Source organism: Prunus dulcis, chromosome 3 (assembly GCF_902201215.1).
Source record: "Prunus dulcis chromosome 3, ALMONDv2, whole genome shotgun sequence".
Taxonomy (NCBI): domain Eukaryota; kingdom Viridiplantae; phylum Streptophyta; class Magnoliopsida; order Rosales; family Rosaceae; genus Prunus; species Prunus dulcis.
In genome coordinates, this window is record NC_047652.1 from 6,974,770 (window position 1) to 6,998,643 (window position 23,874).

Sequence of the window (23,874 nt, forward strand, 5' to 3'; positions counted from 1 at the left end):
TGCCCATGCCCTCAATATCTCTCTCACAAATTCTCTCTCTCCCTCTCTCGTGGGCTTGTAGGCTAGCAGCTAGGTGTTATATTTGACCATTAATTTGTTTGTTGCATTAGGCGAAGCCAAAGTATATGCAAGGTAGTATATGCGAATGGGCTTAGTCAATGTATTCTTCATTTTACAATAAGTATAGATTCTTTTAATAGTTTAGATTAAATTAAAATAGAAGATGTTTTATAACGGCATTAACATCCAATTTGATACCTCCATTCACTCTATAAAGGCAGTAAGTAGTCATAGGTCATTCCCACTTACATGACATGTTATTTTGGTGTTATTGGTACCACTTGAATTGCCAAGCACAAGGCCTTTACTCATTACAATGCATGATTTTTAGCTGAGATGATTGATGAGGTGATGTTTTTGTGTGTGATGAAGGTCAAGGACGAATATTTGTCGCCTCTTGGATGTCCTTGGGATACCCTCGTACGGTATTATTAATTTAACCATGTTATAACGCGCATATACTTAATAATATTGTATCGTGAAGTATATGTAGAACATGTCATGTCATGTACCAAACCCTTTGGTGATTAATATTTGAAAATAAAAAAAGGTGGTAACTATGATAGTCAAGTCAACGAACAAAAATCCATAATAATAATGCAATAATTACATTATGTGATAAGTTAATATAACAAAAAATATGATACATTTTGTAGAGAGTTTACTATCATTACAAAGTTGATTTTAAATGGGATGTTCTAATTCTATCATGAATTGCTACATATTTTCATGCATCACCCAATATGCATTGTTCACGTTGAATGCTCTCACAATTGTTAATTTCTCAACACCAATTACCAACGTTTTTTTCTCCAAAAGTTTTCAGTCTCATCACTTGTTAAGTTTTAATTAGAAAACTAAACTGTGAGCTTCCACGAAAAAGCATGCATTTTACTCGTGATGATGTGGCACTTCCTCTAAGCTGGCCAAGTTATTATATAAATATGAATATATCTTGCAGCACCTGTTGCAAGCTTTGCGTGTGCGCCACATTTTTCAAAAGCCTTTATGCCTGAGAAAAGGTTTCTTTATTCTGAAGGCAATGAAATCTCATCACCCATTCTTTCTAATAAACAAACTAAAAGAATGTTTTCAGATGTCATTGTAAACACGAATTTCAAATTTCTTTGTCTACAGTCATTTTTTTCTAAGTATCTTTCTTAAAGCCTGTTGGGTATCAAGTATGGAACTCCAAGCAGCTTTATTTTTATTTTTTTTAAATTAAAAAAATAAATAAATTCGAATTTTAAGTATTTTTAATTACTTGTCTTCCTTTTGACCCCAAAAAAAGAAAATTACTTGTCTTCCCAACAGTGAAACAGGGTCATTGTATTTCTAAAATAAACATATTAAAGTGAGTGTCTGTTATTTAAAATGTATGATTTCTGATCTATTGTCAATTTTACTATTAATATAATTTTTTTCTCTTTTGATTAGATATGCAAAGGCCAAGGAGTTTTTCCTTTGTAGTTTAGTTCAAGTACAATGAAGGTAATTCAAGCACTTAACAAATTCTTACATCAAGTAACTTACATTTGCAGGGGAAGAAACTCACCCACATTTCTAACATCTATTATAGTTGAAATATAATAAATTTGGCAATTTTAGTCGTATTTCTCTTCACTTTGTTAGATGTAGTCTCAAGTTAGAATCTATCAGGATTGAAAAAAATTCAGTTAATTTTCTTTAAAAGACAACATTCTTGAATTAAAAATTCAGTGTAACCTAATTGATAATTTGCATCGGTTTGAATTGGTTGTTTTGATGGGTTCCAAGTTCGAACCATAACAAAATTTATTTTCTTAATGACATTAGTCCCAAATAAAGGTAATACACAAGGATTTCGATTGAGAATAAATTGTCGACATGTAACTTCAACTGAAAAATAATTTACCGAAAGAAAAAATAAAATAGAAAACCCTCCATCGGGTTTTCTTCAGCATTTAAAAAAGTGATTTTACACTAAAACTAATATTAGAAGGCTACAAGCCTAGAAAGCTTTAGTTTGGTAAATGGACAAATATTTATACAATTTGATTTATCTTTTGTATTTTTTTCTTATAAAAATCTTACAAGGGCTACAAGCCTAGAAAGCAATGGTTTGTGACTTACAGGGAAAAGTAAGATTACGCGTGCTTTGATATGTTATATAATTCCTAAGCTAGTCCAACAAAAAAAGCTTTTATGTTTTTTTAATTTTTCCTCAAATGAAGACATCTTTTTTTTTTTTTGGCCTTATATATGTTCCTTTCTTGACATTTACTCAAAGATACTGAGACTTTGTGATTCACTTTGGTTTGATTTTCATCCATGCACATCTAAGAATATCTGCGGGCCCATTCCTAAATCTGAGCCATTGACTTGGTGGGGGCTATACTTATTTTTAAACTAGAGCAGCTTAACTTTCTTTCATTGACTAATTTAATTATGGATGGCTTATAAATTTACTGTAATAACAATAATGATCAAATAATCAATCCGAGGAGTGGCCTCTTGTATTTAACATTTTTCTTTCTTCTAATACAAGCGGTATTTAACCGGAAAAAGAGGATTGAACACATGACACTACAAGGATGAATAAGTTTTAATTATTTGAGTTACAAGTCATTACACTATTTTTATGTGACAAAAGAAAAAGTGACATTTCTGTCATCCAAAGGCATTATCGATTTTGCAGACTAATTGTTAAACCAAAAGAGGGGGAAACTTTAAACCGACAGCAATTTGATATTGAAGAAGGGAAAACAAACAAAAACTCTTTAACCTCTCTATATATATTTGCTTATTACAAATATGATATCATTTTGCTTCTTTGCTCTTGTTATTTTCCTCGTTACATATGCTAATGTGTAAATCCAAAACTTCACAATGCAGCATTCACAAGAGTATATTAGTGTTCTCCCTACCAGTTTTTCTGACTATTTCAGCGTGTCAACAAATAAAATTCCTAGTCCAAAGTATATTAGTTTTAGGATATTTATCCTAAAATAAAATAACATATTAGGTTCTTTTCGTCCACAAATTAACCATAAAATTTCTTGATCTCCTTTGTACTCATCTCTCTTAAATCTTCTAGGTTAGTTTATAATTTTTGCATTAAAAACTCCTAAAGTTTTAACATTTCTTTCTCTTTCTCTTCCTCTTTTATTTTTCTCATTTTTTAATGTATGAGTTGGGTTCCTAAATATTGCGATTTATGAACTCTTTTTTTCTTTTTTTTTTCTATTTCTTTTCTATGTTGGAATCTAAATTATTAATTTTTAAGTCTTTAATAGTGTAGATGATGAAATTAGTATTTAACCAATTTAAAATATGAAATTCATGATAATTATGAAGAGAGACATGTTATTTATGAAGCACCCCTCAAATGTGAAATCCTAGCTCCACCACTGCTTATAAACTCATAATATTCATATTAGGTTACATCGAAACTCTAGATATGAATTTAGCTACTCATAATGTTAAAGTAACATAAGGCAATTACGATGAACCCATTAAGTTATGAGAACATTACAATAAGAGAAATAGCCTCTCCCACGCTCTTAAAATAATCACTTCCTCTCAACCCAAAGCTCAATATAGATTTCCAATATACCCAATCTCACAAGCTTGCAAACTCACAAATTTAATACCTCTAATTGTATCTCTCAATACTAACAGAGATCCAAAAACCTCAATTATTCTCTAATCTCCCAACGAAGAGAGCCCCAAAACCCTACATGCCCTAAATTTTCCCACACAAACATACATCACATAATACACTGTTTATAGACTCACACAAAACCCTAATCTTACAAGAATAAGTAAACCAAAACCTTGTCCACCAATCACACCAAAACATGGCTACATATAACTCTAATAGGAATAGGAAACGTGCAAACTACCTAGGCCAACTGGTCGTTCATCCATAGTCAATCTATTGACTTACTTAGAAAGTGATAGGTTCACGCACATGTAGCGGTCTAAACTACAGTAATTCCTTTCAAGACTATTGAAAGCTTTCTATGACGGTTGGAAATTTTTAAAACTTTATATCATTGGCCCTCAACTCCCATCCAGGGTCGCCGATGTTGCATCCAGTATGTGCTCACCAACATCACATCCACGATCGTTTCGCTGCAACCTTCACAAGAACAACATCAAAGGTCACAACGCTGCGTCGTATCATCACTCTGATCTAGCATTGTGCTCACCAATAGAGGTGTCAAACAGGTCGTGCCAGCCCGGCCTATGCTGTGTAGAGTCGAACCGTATCGGGCTTGTCCATTTATGAAAATCATCAATCTCGGCCTGAGTCCACGTCCCTAACCAATATGGGACCGGGCCGTGCTCGTGTTAGGCCACTAAACGGGTTGATATAGGCCCATACCAAATTTAACTTATGTATTGCATTATTTTTTTTTATTGTAATTTTATTTACAATTATGTATATATTAACAAGATTTTTTATTTGTTGGAAAAAGAGGCTAATATATTTATTTGAACTACATTTAAATAGAAAATGGCTAGATCTGTTCAGGTTTTAGAAATTGAAACTTGAAAAACAAAATTATTATTTTGTTTATAAAGATAACATTAAATTTTAATATATATTCTTAAAGAAAAAAAAAATACTTGAATTTAAGATATAAATATAATAATATTATGTATTATTTTTCTCTAAAGTAAATATAATTTAATAATTGGGCTTTAAACGGTGGGCTGTCCTGGCCATTAGGTCGGATTACCTTATTTCGGCTCATCCAAATATACAGATCGTGCGGTGTCGGGCCTTACATAATCAGGTCATGCTCAGGCAGTCCCTATTAGTTTGACACCTCTACTGACCTGCAGAATTGAAGAGTCGGCTTCCAACAAAGGCCAAGCCAACTCTCGACCATGTCCATCACTGACGACAAGTGAATGAGTTACGATCGGCGAAGATCTCTCTAATTTTGTTTTACAGAGAGACACATGTCAGGTTGGTTAATTTTAAGTCAATATTATGGGTTTTAATTGGTTAAGAGAGAGAGAGAGAGAGAGAGAGAGAGAGAGAGAGAGAGAGGTTCAGAATTTATGGATTTTTGTTGGGAAGGAAATGGCTGGGTTCTGGGTAGGTTTTTATTTATAAGATTTTTTATTTTATTTTTAATGTTATTATATATATATATATAATTTTTTTTTTTTTTAAGGAATTGGTTAATGGGTGGGTTTATTGTGCGGAAACACTCCAAAACCTAGTCGTTGATTGACTACATAAACATGTATGCAAGTATATTAGACGTATGCATGCATAACAATTGTTTTGAGGATATGAATGCATGTTATTATGCTCGGTTACTATGCATACCATTTAACTATGTTTATGCATATCAAATAACTATGTGGTTATTATGGTTATCACGCCATGATATCAAAAGAAAATAAGAAAATAAAAAATAAAAAAGCATAAGCATCATGAAGTCATGCGGGTGAGTACATGAAAACTCAAAACCACGTGATGACTTTAGCTCAGATAGAAAAAGAAAATTCAGATAAGGAAATAATATAAAGAGCAACATAATGCTGATAATGTGTTATAAAACTATGGGGAATTGTAGAGAGCAATAAGAGAAAGGGAAAGACAAAGAATTTGTTTTATGAACATGTATGATATCATTCATCTTTGATACCTACTATTTATAGGCTTCGAGGATAGACAAACATTCATGACCCATTATTGGTAGGTTACAAAAACATAATTTGTTAGTATGAAAATTGTATTGTTATTTCCTAGACTCTAGCATAGGTTGGGAATTAGTGTGTGAACATGTTTTACTAGAAGCTTTGGCGCAACACATTCATTCTGGATCTTTGAAGTATGACGTGATCGATATGAGAAACTGAGTTCAGGTAAATCATGACATAATCATGCATTCATTATAGGATTCTTAGTTGGAGTTATTTTCAATCAAGTATTTTCATGTTAATCCTATTTTTAATAGGATTAGATTTTATATCTTGAGATTACTTTCCTAGTTAAACTCTATTTTGATTTAAGTTAAAATATTATATTGATACCTAATTGGTCTCTTTGATAAAGATTGTTATCTTGAATAACAATCCTTGCATAAGTTGACGAATTGATTTGTATTAGTGGTCTTAATGTTTTTTGACGTTTTTCATCCTGTGCCCATTTTGAATCACAACAAATAGTCATAGTTGAATAGGTTTAGTGTGTGTTCATATTGCATCAGGTTTAGGAGTCTTAATTGAAGTGGGTTTGGTACTTGTGGGATGCCATCTGACTAGGCATAGGAAGCCTTGAATAAAAGAAGGATGCCTCTCCTTGGTTGTTTCACAGCTTTTGATATTTTGTGTGGGGCATATAGAATTTTGAGGAAAAAGCTGCTGTGCATTTATTTGAGATAAATCATCAAGTGTTTAATGTTTATTTGGTGATTTATCAAACACTTTAATCATTCATATTGCATTCATATGCATGTCGGTGACTCATATGGTAGAGAGCACCAAGATCGTTGTGGCGGTCTTTCTCCGGTGAGCTTGAATCGATCGTGACCAGTATCGGATTCAACATAAGGAGAGTTGGAAGAACTCCGGCGAGCTTGAAGCAATCGTGACCAGTATTGCGTTCAACATAAGGAGTGTCGAAGATCATCCCGTGACAGAAGTTGAGTTACGAAGAAGTCGGTAAACATTATCTAGAATGAGTCTAGGATAAGTGTGTGAGTACTTCTTGTAATCATTGTTCTATAGTGGATTTGAGTTGGACTGAGGAGTCCCGTAGATTTTCCCCAGAGGTGGGGTTTTACCATGTAAAATAATTCTCTGCGTGTTCTTTTATTTTAAGCTTTGCACATCTCAGGATTGATAGCTCATATCAATCCTGCTTCAAAGGTTGATCATTATTTATTGCAAAAAAATTCGAATTAGCTTGTTTAACCTTCTCCAGGCATATATAGATATCCTACAACAATATTATGATGTGTTTTATGGTAGGTATTATGAGTGATATTATGGTGGTCATCCACAACAATCAATAGATTTACAACTTTTTAATCAATTTTGTTCTTTCTCTTTCCTATTCTACCCTCACCCTACATTAAAGTTTTGATATGGGTACTCAATCAATGAAAGTGAACAAAACTCAGGCTTTTGGATTTCTCCATCATCACTGTAACACCACAATAAAACCCAAGCTTTTGGATTCCCCTATAGACTTGGAATGCCAAATTATTTTTATGCGAAGAATTCTTTTCCTATTTTCTTTATTTCTCTTCAATCCCTGGCTGTTTGTACTTTTTGAGAAGGTACCTAAACAAAACGAAAGTATGAAATGATCTCATATGAAACAAAGAGAACTCCATTAATGTGAAATTTGAAACTCATAGTCTTAAACTCAAATTCATTTTCTGAAATTCTGATAACTCAATTCATGTTTGCAGGTTCATCAATTTTGTTTTTTTCATTCAATGTCGGTTTTCCGAATGGTTATGACAGAGAAGAGAGGGAGAAGAGGGAGAAGAACATGGAAAAAGAAAATTTAAAAATGAATAGTTAGATGCATTTTTGTTTCTTTGTGGCCACCTAAAATTTGTTTCCTGTATAAATAAAAATAAAAATAACAAAACTATGGCTGCAAGGTTTATTCCTGGGGCATGAGTTTTTGTAGGTGGACCATGTAATTTTGCTTTCTTACTCGATTAAAGGAAAAAAAAAATTTGAAAATGGAGTGCAAGTTGGAAAATTAAGTATAAAGAAAAAGAAATAATATAAAAGTGAAGTAAAAAGAAATTAATGTAGGGTAAGGGTAGAATAGGAAAGAGAAAGATAAAAAAAGGACAAAATTGATTAAAAAGTATTTAAAAAGCAAAAGGGAGCGTAAGTGGAGAAAATGGGAGTGAGAAAATTAGCTCCATTTTTTATATATAGAAATTTAAGGATATGAATTTTATTTTAATTTTTTTGCCAATGTCCCCCCTGGCATCTATATCCTCGACATTTCATTCCCCCTGGCTCCCTCCATTTTCGCAACCCACCCCCCCTTTCCCTTTGTCGTCATCACCTCCCCTCTTGCAACCCACCCCAGACCCAAGACCCATTCGCAACCTATCCCACCATGTCAGAACCCAACGTAGAGAGGGGGAAGAGAATGAGGAGGGGAGGAGGGGAGGAGAGGGTGCAGTGGAGCTAGGGGTGCTGTGGGTCATGGGTTACGGTTGGGGATGAGGGTGGTCTGGGCTCGTGAGGTATAAATTGAATAGAGAGAGAGAGAGAGAGAGAAGGGCAACCCACCCACCCCTCTGTTTATTAAAATGATCTTTTTTCATTTTACATGTCAAAAGATTCTCCAATATGTATTTTATGTTAAGGATTGGTTACATACTTCTAATATTGGCCGTTGGATTGCATTCATTAAATGTATTGGCAGTCTCTTAGATGCAATTCAATGGTCGAGATTAGAAGTATGTAATCAATCATTTACTCAAATACTTATTAGAGAATCTCCCTTAGATCTCATATTATTTTATTTTACAGTATTTAATTATTTTTAACATATGAAATGACCAATTTGCCCTCATATTTAATGACAAAGTGGATGAAATGTTGAGGATTTAGACGATGAGGGGACATTGACGAAAAGAAGAAGTTCATATCCTTAATTTGCTATATAAAAAAAAGGATTCAGAGTCAATTAAAAGTTAAGTACAAGTTCAGGGGGTAAATCACAAGTTTACACAAAGTTAAAAACTTTGTTATACTTTTTTTATTTATTAAAAAAAAACAGTAACATATTAAATAGAGTCAAAGCTGGTTACAATCTTCGATGAGAACATTTTGAATAATTTCAGGAGGGTTCTCACTCCGTAGCACAAAATTAACAACTGACAAAACAGATCTAGCCAAACAGTGAGCAACTCCATTGCACTGATGAATCACATAAGAGATGGTCACCCCTGGAACTCAAGAGAAACTTAAGATCTTCAACAACATGACCAAGTGCTAAAGTTCAAGCTTCCAACTCAAATAGCATTCACATACTTAAGAGAATCACTCTCTAAGTCCAGTTGGGAATTTACCTAGAGAAGAACCCAACTGAATCCCTCACACACTGCCATCATATCTATATGGTAAGCTTAAAACACATATATGTGAACCTTATAGCATAAGGCGTCACAAAATTGCCACACCAATACACCCACACCCTCTAAAAGATCATTAAACCCAACCCTCACACTCTCACTTCATATCTGTCTCTAACTTCCTAACCCTAACTCATCCGTTTCTCTAACTACCTACACCATGTCCTTTTCAACATTTGTTTTGATTAATGGCTTTGGAAATTTATGGATTCACAACACGTACGGTGAATCATAGCCACACAACGGTTTATAGAAAACTGCATATGGTCAAGTTGTGTGGTCAACAACAACATATTTACAAATTATGTAGTTTTGATTCACTGCATGTATTGTGAATCCAAAAATTTTTAAATCTAAAAATCTAAGTAAAATGATGCAATAACATACTAAACACTAACATTTTCCTACTCAAAATTCTCATAGATGACGATTAGCTCGTCCTTTGAACTCTTCTTGTAGATTTCAATGTAGAACATAGAGAAAATGAAAATGAAAAAGAAAAAAAATAGGTATCTAAAAGAAACATGGTTTGGTAATGAAAAGAATGGGTATTCTTGGGACATTAGTAACTTGTTTCGGGTGTCAAGAAAATGTTGAAAATATGTGTCCAAGGAAACAAATGCGTCCAGAGTTGACAAAAAAAACCAAAACAAAACAAAACAAAAGTGTCCAGAAACAATTGTGTGTAAAGACAAATCTTTATTGAATTATATTACTTAACTATGGGCTCAAGGATGCAGCAAAAAAACCATGAGGTTTGGGAAGTGTTTAAAAAAGGCCTTGAGGATGTATTGGGCTTCCAATATCTAGACACCACAAGATTAGGGCCCAATTCAAATTAACTATCTTTTTCTTTTATGAATAAGGGAGAGAATATTTGAACTTACAATCTTTTTCAATATTAGAGAGAGAAGTATCACTAGACAAATTAATAGTTGGTATTTGAATTAATTATAGAGATATTTAGTCATATACTTCTTCTTAGCACTAAAACTATAGATAAACCCTACATTATTTAATTTTTATAAACATACCAAAAAAAACCCAAAAAATGACAGCTGGACTTATTGAATTTAATTTTGATTATTAAGTTACTTTAATGCCCTATTGAGTGTTTTAGGTTTTTTTATGAGGTTTTGGGGTTCTGTTTGTTTTAAGAAATCAATGACAGTTTTGTAATTTAAAAGAATTTAAAAGTTTTTTGTTATGTTGTAAATGGACTTTTGGTGTGTTTCTAAAGTCCATTTCATATAGAGTTTTTATTTTATTTTTATAATTTGAGCTCCTATATTGGGTATAATAGTGAATCTCCCTTAATTATATATACTATTAGTTAATTTTTATAATGACAAAGTCGGGATTTCACACTAAAGGGGGCTCTTCACAAAATTTTAAAGTCATTCGGATAGGCGCACTCAAGCGCTAATCGATTAATAAGTTAGTACGATACTAATTTCTCGGTATAGCCCACTTCATAATATCATTTCATATTGATTAATAATTTATTCATTCATTACTACCATAATTGTCATAAATTTCATATTTTAAAATCGTTGAATATTAATGTCATCATCTACATTACTAATGACTCAGAAGTTAATAATTTATATTCCAACATAAAGAAGAAATACAAAAGAGGTTCATAAATTCCAATGTTAATTAAGGTACCCTATTACAACATGTAAAAAAGGAAGGAAAAAATTCACAAAGTTTACGTTAAACAAAAGATGAAGAGAAAGAGAAGAAATTTTTTTAGCAGTTTTTAGTGCAAGTATCAGAACCTAACCTAAAATATTTAAGGGAAAATAGAAGAGTGATTAATAAGTTTTATAGTTAAAGTGTAGACAAAAAAAAAAAAACTAATATATATTTATTTTAGAGTAAATTTTCCAAAAATAATCTAATATATTATAATATTATATATCATATATAATATATAATATATAATATATAAATACAAGTAGTAAAACCATTAGGACCACTCTGGTCCCTACATGGCTCAGTCCCTTGGACTATTAGAATATGAGCATCCAACTTAAAATCAATTGGGAATGGGTGAAGAGGCTCAATATCATTTAGACTATTAGACAAATCTTTAATTCTCGATGTGGGGTTTGCTCTCAACACGCCCCTTCACTTGTGGTATCACTCAAGCTAAACACATGGACAATACATTAATGAGTGGATGGCATCACGTGTGACCGTCGGACCTAACATGTGAATAGCCTGCTCTGATACTATATTAGAATGTAAGCATCTAATGCAAAACTAATTAGCAATAAGTGAAGATGCCCAATATCAATTAAATTGTTACGCAAAGCTTTAATTTCTAGATATGATCATTACTCTCAATAATGATCGAACCTGATCTTCGTGGACATAGATTCAATTGGGCAAAGGTCAGACAACCCATTTTGTACAGCCTTGTTCAATCTAGCAAAACAAAAATAATTGTACGGCACTATTTTTGTGTGAAATGAGTATTGAAATTATTGTAATTCTTGATTTACTATGTATTTATTAACACATAAAAAATTAAAATATTATATGAGTTTCACAATTATATCCGTTATCCAATATCTGAAAATCAAGAAGTTAATTAATCGAAGGTAGTAGTTGATTCTATAACGACTTCCCCGGTTCGTAACTTCTCCCGATTCCATAAGTAAAAGTGACATTCATTTCGGCAAGCAAGACAGCCAGCCAGCAATTTAATTTCCTTTTTAATTCTTTTTATCGTACGCCGCTCACCAAAATAGTAAAAGTTTTTACCCAATCTACAAACGCCACGTCATCATCTTCTTCTCTTCATACTCGGAAAAAGCCAAAAATAGAGGCTAGAGAGAGCCTCAAATATAAGAGCCTGTCAATCCATCTCTTTCTCAATCAATTTCTCTCTCTAAGTCTCTCTCTGACATCGAAAACAGAGCTCTCGAGCGACGAGGCTTCCGCACTCGCTTGCTCTTGACTCTCTCTGTGTTTGTATCTCCGTGTCCGTTTTATGAAGAAGATGAGGCGCTCTGGTTCGTAATCGGATCTTTCCTTTTTCTTTGTCAATTCTGCTCAATTATCCTTCAATTTTTTTGTTTTTGATAGTTTGATGATTGGTTTTGTGGTAATTAGTATCGATTCCTTTGTTTTATGTTCAAAGCTTTTAAATTTTTTATTTAATTCTGCGACTTTTATATATGATCATGGAAATTGATGAGTGTTGGGAGTATGGATCCGGTTCAATTTGAGCTCCATGCTTTGAATTGAGTTGCTTTAGCTCAGGAACAGAACAATAATTTAAAATTACAGGAATACTAATAAATGAACATAAGAAATGTTGAATTTTTGTTGAAATCGAAAGCCGGAGAGCGGTGTAGTTGAATTACTAGAAGTAATGGAATGTTGTACTTGCATGAAAGGTTGAAAAGGTTTGAATTGTTGAAAAGAATGAGCTATTGAACCAGAAATTCTCATGATTGAACTGTGTAAGGCCATTTGATTATATTTTTGTTTTTTAAAATTAAAGATGGGATAAAGAGGAAATAAATGAGATAGATAGATAAAATTGGAAACTGCTTAAAATTATTCTAGTTTTTGTCTTTGGTTTTTATATTGAAAACCATTCCATGCATCCTTCCTGTTCTCTCGCTCTCTCTTTCTCACACACACACCCCTCTCAACTCTCTTCTTTTTCACATCACCCTTTTTAGCATTCCTTTAGTTAAAAAGGAAAACAGAAACATTACCAACTAAGGGTACAACTGATTGTCTATATCGCATTGTGCAGAAGCATTTGGTTTACAAATTTGTGTTGACTGTTGAGTTTTCAGGAGATGCTGGACATATTCTTGTATATCAACAAAAGATTGCATTTTAGATGGGTTTGATCCATCTTTTTTTTTTAGGACAACAAGGAGGATGATTGATACCTCTAGCATAAACTTGTTTAACTGACTTCTGCTTTGGAGAATCTACAATTTAAGCTTTATTCTCATTTCCATGGGATTTGCTAGTGAATTCATAATATTTTCAAATTCCCCATATAATTGAAGCACATCTTCATTCTCCCTCGAGGGGCAGTCAGATCCCAGTTCTTTAGCCTTTGTTCATGCTCTAATCAAAGAGATTGTGCTGCCGCTTTAGAGTCTCTGAGTTAGGAAGCTTCAGTTTTTCCATGGCAGGACAAAACATCTTCTCCTGTTTTTTCAACTGAGACATATATTCCCAGGTATCATATTGTATGGTTCTATGCTTTGTGTTATTGACCAGCTGAGCACTCCCCCTTTAGCATTATCCATATCCCCACTTATGGGTGTTTATAAGGAAAGAGAACCCAGCATTCTCACTAAGCTGGGTCTATTCTGGCTGTCTCTCACGAGTTCTGTAATTATATCCTAATCAAGTTGTTAGATACTTCCAGGAAGCACACATTACTTAGTGAACCTTGCTTTAAGTTGAAACATATTTCTGGTCTGAGGCTATTTGGTTTTCATGTTGGTTTACTACAGACATTAATAGTTGTAGAATGTGTTCTTCTGATGCTATAGATACTCACCTGTTTGAATATTGATTACTAATTTTTGTTAAGTTAGCATTCCAAACTGTCTGTGGTCGTAACTATTTTAATCTTTATCTTTTCAGCCATTAAAGCAGCTAATAAAGAGTTGGAACGGATTGATGCTTTTTTCAATACATATGCAAATATGTCTTCTGGTTTGATTGAGTAAGTCTACTGCATGAGAATACTTGTTTGAATTTGTGGCTTTAGTCATTGCTTTTGTTGCAACAGGTGAAAAGGTTGTATTTTGTGAATGTATGTGTTGAACATGCTCAATGACAGAATTGATTCAGCAATTCTTTTAGGTTATCAAGATGTTATTTGCCACCTTGTCACATATTTAGTTGCAAAAGTTATTTTTACGTCCATGTTGAGTTTTCACCTTCACTATATATGAGGGAAAAAAAGGGTACAAGAATAACCACTCAATTTTTAATCCCAAACCTGAGCTCTTATCCAATAGGATACACCCCTTGCACACCTTCTCTCAAACTCGTGAACATCACTCTCAAACCATTTGGCTCTCACTTTCAAACCTTTTGGCTCTCACTCTTAACTCCCATCTGTGTTACAAAAATCCACCCTTGAGTTGAATTTTTAGGCTTTCTGATAAATTCATAATTCTACTAGGACACATCACACAAGTCCAGTTGGAATAATCAAAACTTACGAAAACTGATAAATCAAATTTTACAAGGAAACCTGAATCAAGTTATTCGAAAGAAAACCTCCTCCATTAAGGAAGGACCAAATCCAACGTGAACAGCTGTCATCTCATAAATGTGGGACCTCTTTTTGGAAATAAAAGAAAATGCATGGTTGGTTCACCCTTCTTTTGAAACAATTCAAGATCATTGTTGGCTCTTCACCACACGGTGACAACTTATAAGCACAATTAAATAGAAAGGGTTTCTGTTCAATGAACAATTCTCCATTGTCCATAAAAACCTTCTGCACTAAAAAAAGTTGATTTATGGTATTTTCACTAACATTACACGAAGCAAATTAAATTCTTTTTAAGGACTCTAACCTGTTTGTTGCTCTGTTTGACATTGCACATCTCAAATATCAAACAGAACTCTCCTACAAATCATCGCATTTTTCTTGCTAAAAGGGAAAAGAAAAGGAATATTGTTTCATATTTAGGCATTGAGTCATATCCTATGATACAATAATTATAGTAGAAACTCCACCTTATTTAATTTTCTCATCGGAGAATATAAGCATTTTAAATTTGTGTACACCTTTTGTTTGGAAAAAATTTGATGTACTCGTATAACTTATAAGTTATTACTCACTTTTTGAACAGCCCAGAGGGAATTGAACGTCTGTGTTCAGACGTGGAAGTTGACCATACTGATGTAAGGATATTGATGCTTGCCTGGTAAGTTGTATTTATAGTCACTTGTATCCTCACTCTAGATTTTGCCTTGATCTACTGTGTCAATGCTAACAAACTACATATGCTAGGAAAATGAAAGCTGAAAAACAGGGATACTTTACCCTGGTAAGCAGCACTTTTCTTGTTTGCGCATCAAAATTCATAAATCTCTTTTTTTTGTTTTACTCATGGAATATGCATCCACACCAGTTATCATTGTGTTGGCCAGTTGTTCTTCCCGCAATTTATTGTATTATATCTAGCATCTACCTCTACCTTTTTAAGTTGATTTTTATGCTTAGATTTTCCTCTCAACTCTTTGCAACGTGTTGTCTTTGCTTCACATGACTGTGTTTACTCAAAGAGAGATACATATACACACACACACACACACACATATATAGAGAGGGTCAAGATCAGAGGACACACATTATGACACATTTTTAACCACTAGATTACCATTTTTATTTCTTTAATAATATCATCGGGAATATCACAATGTCATTATTTCTCCTATCCCTCTCTCTCTCTCTCTCTCTCTCTCTCTATTTGTTTCTTTGGCAATACACAGCAGTCACTACAAATTTTTAAGGAAAAGCTACAACAAATCTCAAACTCATGCTTTTAATCATAACAGGCTGAATTTGATGCAAAATTCTTTAACCAACGACTCTTCCTCCTTTTATGAAAGATGATGTCAAATTCAAGAATAAAATGATTTTCTGCTCTGTTCAAACTCTTGCTCTTGCAAATATTTTGAGATAAAAGGCTGAAATTATTTCAAAATTGTCAAATATTTGTTTAATTCAAAATTATTGAAGAACCTAAGATTTGCTGTTGCAAAATTCTCAAGGCTGACAATTTTTGAGAGCAAGAGTTTGATTAATTCAAAATGATTTTATGAAGATTCGATTTTCTTATTTGGCAATACACAGCAGAATTTATATGGGTACCTAAATGCTAAAAAAGAGGAGAGAAACAAGGGGAGAGAGAGAGAGAGAAAGAGAGAGAGAAATATGTATCCCTTGATCCTGACCCATATATATGTGTGTGTGTGTGTGTGTGTGTGTGTGTGTGTGTTAGAAATAAGGGATGTCTATTACATGCATACATACATATATATATATATATATGTATATATATATGTACATAAGGATTATATGTATGTACAGATATGTACATATAGAAAACCAGACACATGCATAAATACATACACATAGATCAGTGACACCAGTGTTAAATTATCAAAGCTTTACCGCAGTAAAACCTGTTATTGGATTGTTTTTCAATTAGTCATATCATTGGATTTGATGCTCCAAACCACATATGCCAAATCTGACGTCAAGTTATTTGAATCAATCTTAAGAATTTCACAGAAAAACCCATAGATGCATTTCATACCTCCTATGTCCAAATAATCACTTTTGAGCTTCTATTTCTCACTATAGGTTATCAATCCTCAAATATTTTATATGATCTGAAAGCTATTGTTACAAGCTTTGAAACCTATATAATATTGTGTGTTAAAACTTACATTTTACGAGTAAAAAGTAAGATTGAACATCATGGATTTGGCATGAAAACCCCAGATTTTCTGCAACTTGGGAGTTGTTGACGGATTGGAGTAACGGTTTAAACGGAATGAAACTACAAGGGCGAAACTGAAAAATAAAAAGTACTAAGGATGAAAGTGAAAATCCGAGTATTAATTTGGACCACTGATTTGTTGGGCTCTTGTTAATGTGTGGTCACAGTCTGGCAAGGGCACATTACCCTATATATATAGGGAGGTTCAAGTGTTAACATCCATGCTTTAAGAAAAGTGTGCACATCCTCCATTCAACTTGCGGTTTAAGAGTCATCCCTACAAAAAAATAAGCTAAATCCAAAGTAATTTAGTCTCTAATTATCGTCTTCATCATTTTTATTGGACAGACTGTGTTTGTCCACCTACCATATCTTTGCCCCTCATTTGAATTCATGTTTCGTTCGCTCTCCTTTTTTCTTTTTCTTTTTTTCTAATGACGTTGCCAATCTCATCTTTGATAGGAAGAGTGGCGAACAGGATTTAAAGCAATAAGGGTGAGCAATAAATATGCGTTAAAGAAGGCACTTCCAGAGCTGGAGAAAGAGGTAGTATCTTTTAAATTGTTTCCTTTTATAAAATTATGGCAATTTAATTGGTTCATCACATCCATATGATGGTCACAGAGAATCTGATCCTTTTCGCTTTAATTATATCATGAAAAGGTCAGGAGGCCCACAAACTTTGTGGATTTCTATTCCTATTCATTCCGTTATTGTTTAACAGGTAATGAGTTCAAGGTTGCTTGTCGTTTAATCTTGAATTGAAACCTAATTTTTTCTTTCCTTTGGTTTTACCCTTTATGCATGTGCTAATTTCAACCTTCTGTATTTTATTTTTGTTTTCAGAGGAGAAACAGAAGAGCATAGATATAGACAGCATATGCGAATTATTAAATATTGTTTTACGATCTCAATACCAAGCGCAGGTTGACTTGTTTGTTCAATATTTAAAGGTGAGTAGTATTGTACAGCATCTGTTTATGTGTATGGGCCTTTGTACTGCTGGAGTAATACAGCTGCAGCTTATGTGTACTTAAGAGGAAAGAGTTTACGGCAATTGAAGCATAAGAAATTTTTCATCAAGAAATTAGGCCTCTTTCTTGTTTTCAGCCTACTATCACACTGCTTCATTTTTAAGCTAGCAAACTACTTTTCCGTCTTAATGGTAAAAGATTCTTAAAATTGGTATATGCAATGTTCTACTCTTTAGTGAAGATGATGGGGTTCCTTCTGTCCAGACTTCTGCATGTATCATGTCATTGGTGACCTCATGAGGTTTATCGATTTGAGAGTAAAGAATTGCACATGTCTTCATATGTAGTCTAATATCTTGTAATTACTGACACCTTTTCCAAAAAAAAAAAAAAAGGACAAGGGACTGTAAAAGTAAATTTCTTAAGTGCTTGTTTGTTTTCAAAATGCAGACTCAGAATGATTACAAAGTCATAAACATGGATCAGTGGATGGGCTTTTACCGGTTCTGCGAAGAGGTAATCTTTCATTTTGGTTACTGATTTCAAAATTCCTGCCTTTGTTTCTTCTGTTCATTTTTCTACATATGATACATCTTATAAGATTTAAGTCAAGGTACATTTTGAATACATTGTGCTATAGTGCATGCCATGTGCACATTCAAACGCTCACACTACTAAGTCCTGTTTGTTCAAATTCCAAGTTTTAAGTTTGAGTTATACCCTTACCTCTGTGGAGGAATGCAACTGCCAACCTGATTTGGTATAAGTATTCTCATGTGCTGTGAACCACTTACAGTGAATTGTTTGCTGAGCTACCATGTTATAAACCAGATTTGGTTGCTCAGCACTTTTTTTGTTGGGGAGGGGAGCAGGGGGTTACAGTCAGGAGAACCTATTCTAACAATACCCTTCTTTGACAAACAAAGACTTCTTAAACAAGGAAGGTCTTGTTTTGTACGTATCTTTTGCTTTGCCTTCTTTTATATCCCCACTATGCGGGATGGTATAGTATGAACAAAAATATAATAGATGTTTTCAGGTTCAAGGGGCAATTGCTCCACATCGCCCAATGTTCCTTTACCTTTAGTATAGTTGATGTCACTGTTGAATTACAGAATCTGCAAAGTAAAGAGGTTGGGAAGTTTGGTTATCAAGCCGTGTCTTATATCACTAGTCTTTAGCATTTGGTTTTGCATATCAGCTGGCCCCTTTGCCTCCTATTTTTTTCCTTAAATGTTAATTACCTTCTAAGCTAATATTTTACCCCTCACCACCCACTGCACAGATAAGCTTTCCAGACCTAAGCAACTACGATCCTGAACTTGCATGGCCTTTGATCTTGGACAATTTTGTCGAATGGCTGCGAGAGAAGCAGACCCAAAGCTGATAATTTTTGGTCAACTTGAGTCTCTGCTGTAAACCCCACAATTGCTGGTGAAGTACTTTTCGAATCCTTGATTTCCCAATTTGACATCCTACCCAAATTTTTGTTGTGATTGGCCTTTTTGCAGGACAGTTAGACAACAAAATCAAATGGCTTCAGGAATTTTATTTCGTTTTTTTTTTTTTTTTTTTCCTTCCAAACATGAAAAGCTTCCTCAAATCTTTGGAAATTGCGTGTTTGTGATATGGATATCCTTGGGAAAGTCTTGTTGAATGTTATAGCCGCTTCTGTAATTTTTTCTGTTGAATATCCATAATGTTGTAAGTTATTTGAGCTGATTGATCAAGTTAAGGCTGTTGGATTATGCAATTTTAGTATGAAGAGATTGTATCATGAATGTTGTTGATAGAATAAAAGAGGCACTTTTCAATCATAATGGCCGTTATTTAGATGCCTCTCGGGCATCATTTTATATAGGCCAAGAAAATCTAATAACCATACACCAGTTCGAGAATTTTTGGGCTTATTTATGTAAGATTGTTCTTATATTTTGGTCTAAAAACTGAACCAAATTTTGTCTTGTGGCACATGATTTTGTTGCATAAATTTGTTTGAAAACCAGAAGAAAGATTGATTTAAGCAGTCTTTTTGGGGTTTGTTTTGTTCTTTTTATAACTCAGCTTGGGACCGGATTTTTGCAACCCGATAGATAGCATAATAATGAAATTACTTTGTTATTAGGTATATTGTCAGGAGGAATTATTAGGTATATTGGATATACCATACCATGTGTCAATGTTTGATATTTGGCAGGTTCCCAATGGATTAGAGTTACTTCCTTTAACCAACAAAAAATATTATCGCATGCAACCGTTGTATACAACGTACTTCTCATGATTACCCGATCATACAACAATAATCTCTTGGACTAGTGAGAGCAGTAAAGTATAAGCAATGCCTCCATTTTACGCTGATCATTCATCCTTGGACTATTGAAACCAATAAAGTATAAGGAAGGCCTCCACTTTGCACAGAAAGTTGCCTTCTTTGTTCCCACAAGTCAAAGGAGTTGTTCTATATTTGTTTACCCACTTGAGTCAAGACAAGAAAAAGAGGACAATGGGATGAAGAAAGTGACAGATTTCGACTATAAAGAGGGGCTTTTGCACACACACCCGTCCTTGGAGCATCTAGTCTAGACCTCCATGATTTGCCCTACATTTTAATGAGGAAGAAAATTATGATAAAGACATGGACACAATTTCATTTCGAATACCAACCCAGGAATAGTAAAAGAACGTGAAGGCACATTGTGGGTGTGGGGCGTTCAACTTTTTTTATTTTCCTCCCAAGAAAAGATACTTTAAACCAATGACGAGTCAGAAAATCTATCCAGAAGGTCATCCTCAAATGATAAGATTCAGAAACGAAAAAAAAAAAAATCATCTGATAATAAAATCCTTTGTATTAATTTCTATATCATTCCAAAATATTTACAACAGAGCTTAGGTTGGCAATCTTCAATTTGAATTGTCATGCTTTTGAGCTTGTTTTTTTTGGTAAGATGTCATGCTTTTAGTTTTAGGTAATTAGGTAAATAATTATTAAGTTATTACAAATAAAGAAATAATTAAAAAGGTAAGTAGCATAAGTTAGGGACATGCGAGACAAAAGTTTTCATCGTTACTTTTGTAGTTTTTTCAAAAGGTAAGATGTTGAGAAGGGTCAAATTTCAAAAATATTGTATAAAAAAATCAAGTACAAAATATGTAAAAAGATCAAATATGCTAAACATGAGAAGGGTCACTTGACCTCTGCGAGCCTTCATTGGCTCCACCCATGCTTTAAACACCTGGCTTGGCTCTAAATTGAGAGAAATCCTGAAACAGGAATAACACTATTTTGCTATTCTCGGGCAATCATGACATACCACGCATGATAAATTTTTCACATAGCAATTTGTAATTGTTTAGGGATGGCAAAACAGTGCTTTCATACTAGTTTTTCTGCCAAACTGAAGCACTCCAATGAGAGCACAAGGTTCATATGGTTATAACTTCTAAGCTTTCTTTTATTCCAAAATGAAAACATTAAAGGAAAGACAGACACAGTTTTCAGATTCCTTGATCTTGAGGACTTGGTATATAGCTTTTACTTTCTTAAAGCAACACCTTTAGACCAATGGCGAATTGGATACTAGTCTGCTTTGTGACTGTAAGTATAGTCAGCAGCACCTATTTGCAATCACGTGTCGATAATATGTCGATAACTTGTCGATGTTTATTTGTTTCAATAATTTGTGGATACGTTATTGAAAAAGGACGGACGTCTTGCAGAGCGAAAACCACATGAAGTGTGTACACTGTCAATTTATCATCCTAAGAAGAGCCAAGATGTCCAAGGAAGACAATTTGATACGTAAATGTTGAGCCAGGTACCACAAGAAAACCAAACAAGATGAGGCCAACTTGAATAATTTTGCAGAGACAGATGATCACTTGCCAAAATATTGAAGCATGCACATGTACACAGATGTTAGCATTAAGAGCACAGCAAAAGAATGAAGAAAATAAGTAGAAACAAGAATCTGACTTTGCTTCTTTCCTTTAAGCAAAATTTGAGAAAATGAAAAACTGTGCTGCAAATCTCAACCATCAAGAGGATGAAGAACCAATCATCAAAGGCGAAGATGGAGGACGAGCGCGTCTTGTTCTGCTTCTTCCCCTCCGGGTTGTTGTGCCAGAAGGAGAGGATGATGGAGATGAAGAAGAATTAGAAGACGTTGCCAAATTGTTTGACTGGCTTGTTAATTTCTTCTTGTCTCCTTCATCTGCCTTATCTTCGATACGATGATGTCGAACTTTTGTTGAATTTATAGTCACAGGAAGAACACAATTGCAGAGGAAGCCTGCAAAATAACAAATGGTTATCATTTGTTATGGATCAAACATCATAACATTAAATGTATGATCCAAACAGGAAAATAAATAAATAAACCAAACCAATTCTTACCAATTCGGGCAAGACGATTAACCCAACTTGGAATTGAATTTCCAGTCAATCTAACACATGCATCATTGCAGAAATGGTTGCAGTTTTTAGTGATCAAATTGTAGGCATTTCCTTTGTATTGCTCTGCAAGCTCTTCCATCACTGCCCTCACCTCTAAAGGTCCAACATCCGTTTTCCCAATCAGAATTGATTTTCTAAATGTAAACCCATCACACTTTTTTGGTTCTCCTTCAAAAATTCCAGTTGTTGGATACTCATGAGCTCCAAATGCATATTCAACACCGTGAACTGCAAAAGCATCAAAACCTCCATTAACATTGAAAGAAAGAAGACAACGAAAAGATTTTTTTTTTTCTCTCTGTTCCTTTTCTTTTGCCCATACCATTAGATAGGGCAAATCCCAAATGTAAAAGGACAAAAACAAAATATCATGTAAAGCTCATTGTAATTAGGAAAAAGAAATAAAAGAGAATTCATGAACCTTTGGTTTCTTACCAGAATCTGATACGGGGTTATGAACCACACAAACAATTATGTTTTCGGATTCGAGAAATTGAATAGACAAATTTTTATATCATATATTTGCAAATCATTCAAAACCCAAAAAGTTAACTCAATTTTTTTTCTGTATTTCCTCATCAGCCAAAGAAAACTTGAATCTACCAACCAAACCCACCAAACCAGTACAAATAAAGAGAACAAAAAAAAAACATGGATTTAACTACAGGATAACTTGAGCAAACTCAAGCACAGATCAAAGTCACACCAACAAAACTTCAGATTATGAAAAGAGAGAAGAGCAAGGAAAGAACAGGATGATGAGCAAAGAAGAAGCACTAACCCTGTACACCAGAATGGTAAACTCCAAGGCCAAGCCAATAAGCGTAGCCATTGAAAGGTGTCAGATCGTAGACGTTGAGGTACACAGACACCGATCCACCGTCCTCAGTGCAGACACTCTTTCTGCACAACATTCTGGCGTTTCTTTCTGCATTTAGAGACTAAATGCTATAGCGGCAGTGTCATTTTCAGCTACATAACAAGCACCATGGGAACGAATTGCATCAGAATTTGAGTTGCTTTTTGGATTTTAAATTATGGGTTTTTGATTTTATTGGGATTTTTAATTGTTTCAAGTTAGAGAAGAGAATTTTGAGAATCTTCTGCTGATGCTTGATGGGTTCCACCAGTGAAAGGTGGTAGTGCTGCTGCTGCTTCTGCTGCCCTGTCTTTAAATTTAAAAAAAAAAAAAAAAAAAGAGAAGATGGAGAAGAAGAAGAAGATGGTGGTTGTTGCTATGTTATACAAATCTGGATCTGTGGATAATTGGGCTTCGATTTGATTGGAATTACAGGGGGGAAAAGCTGGAGTCTTGGTTGGTTAAAATCTGAGCTGGTCTCTCTCATCCCATTTAAAAATTTGAATTTATGGGAGAAAGTAACGTACACTCATTATGGAACATAGTGGGATATTTAAATTTGAACTTTTAAAGAGAAAGAGGAAAAAAAAAATCCTTTCTTTTGGCTTTTGGGTGCAGAGAAAGAGGGTGAAAGGGCCCAGCCAGATGAAATGAATACTCATAATACTCTCATAGAATGTGGATTAGATTTTTTTTAATTTTTTAATTTTTGGTTAACTAGTATTTAGGCGATCATCAGTCTTTAAAATTCAGTTGCCCAAGTCAAAGATTTGATGGTTGGGCTTCATCTTGACCTTAGACTAGAGTGGTTAAAGTGATCGGCCTTTGGAATTTCAGAACCGTTGTGAAGATTTTTAACAGTGAGAGTTTCACCATGAGATTTGAT

At 33.9% G+C, this 23,874-nt stretch overlaps 2 protein-coding genes across 5 annotated transcripts; one reads left to right on the forward strand and one right to left on the reverse strand.

The window, feature by feature from the left end:
• The first annotated feature begins 12,040 nt into the window (after nucleotides 1–12,040).
• LOC117621733 (DCN1-like protein 4) lies at nucleotides 12,041–19,493 on the forward strand. Of its 4 annotated transcripts, none has more exons than XM_034352285.1 (10): nucleotides 12,041–12,205; nucleotides 13,815–13,896; nucleotides 15,041–15,115; nucleotides 15,202–15,238; nucleotides 17,162–17,245; nucleotides 17,363–17,423; nucleotides 17,546–17,652; nucleotides 18,124–18,189; nucleotides 18,959–19,107; nucleotides 19,185–19,493. In XM_034352285.1, the coding sequence occupies exons 1-9, from the start codon at nucleotides 12,184–12,186 to the stop codon at nucleotides 19,058–19,060; spliced, it is 636 nt and encodes a 211-aa protein (XP_034208176.1). In that variant the 5' UTR covers nucleotides 12,041–12,183; the 3' UTR covers nucleotides 19,061–19,107; nucleotides 19,185–19,493. The 4 variants fall into 4 exon arrangements, with proteins under 4 accessions (XP_034208176.1, XP_034208175.1, XP_034208174.1 ...); XM_034352283.1 differs by having other exon boundaries at nucleotides 12,043–12,205; nucleotides 19,190–19,493; XM_034352284.1 differs by having other exon boundaries at nucleotides 12,042–12,205; nucleotides 18,959–19,493.
• A 1,958-nt stretch (nucleotides 19,494–21,451) lies between these two features.
• LOC117623614 (deSI-like protein At4g17486) lies at nucleotides 21,452–23,533 on the reverse strand. The gene is made up of 3 exons (XM_034354662.1): nucleotides 22,911–23,533; nucleotides 22,070–22,357; nucleotides 21,452–21,965 (listed from the first exon to the last, which is right to left on the reverse strand). Exons 1-3 carry the CDS (start codon nucleotides 23,041–23,043, stop codon nucleotides 21,712–21,714), a joined length of 675 nt encoding a protein of 224 aa, XP_034210553.1. The 5' UTR covers nucleotides 23,044–23,533; the 3' UTR covers nucleotides 21,452–21,711.
• Nucleotides 23,534–23,874: the final 341 nt, after the last annotated feature.

Excerpts from the sequence above, each read along its gene's own strand:
- LOC117621733 (XM_034352285.1), top strand. The coding sequence starts at position 12,184 with ATGAAGAAGATGAGGCGCTCTG. Across the intron at positions 13,897-15,040 it reads ATGTCTTCTGGTTTGATTGA|CCCAGAGGGAATTGAACGTC; the intron begins GTAAGTCTACTG and ends CTTTTTGAACAG. Across the intron at positions 18,190-18,958 it reads TTTACCGGTTCTGCGAAGAG|ATAAGCTTTCCAGACCTAAG; the intron begins GTAATCTTTCAT and ends CCCACTGCACAG.
- LOC117623614 (XM_034354662.1), bottom strand. The coding sequence starts at position 23,043 with ATGTTGTGCAGAAAGAGTGTCTGCACTGAGGACGGTGGATCGGTGTCT. Across the intron at positions 22,358-22,910 it reads TTACCATTCTGGTGTACAGG|TTCACGGTGTTGAATATGCA; the intron begins GTTAGTGCTTCT and ends ATGCTTTTGCAG. Across the intron at positions 21,966-22,069 it reads TAATCGTCTTGCCCGAATTG|GCTTCCTCTGCAATTGTGTT; the intron begins GTAAGAATTGGT and ends GTTATTTTGCAG.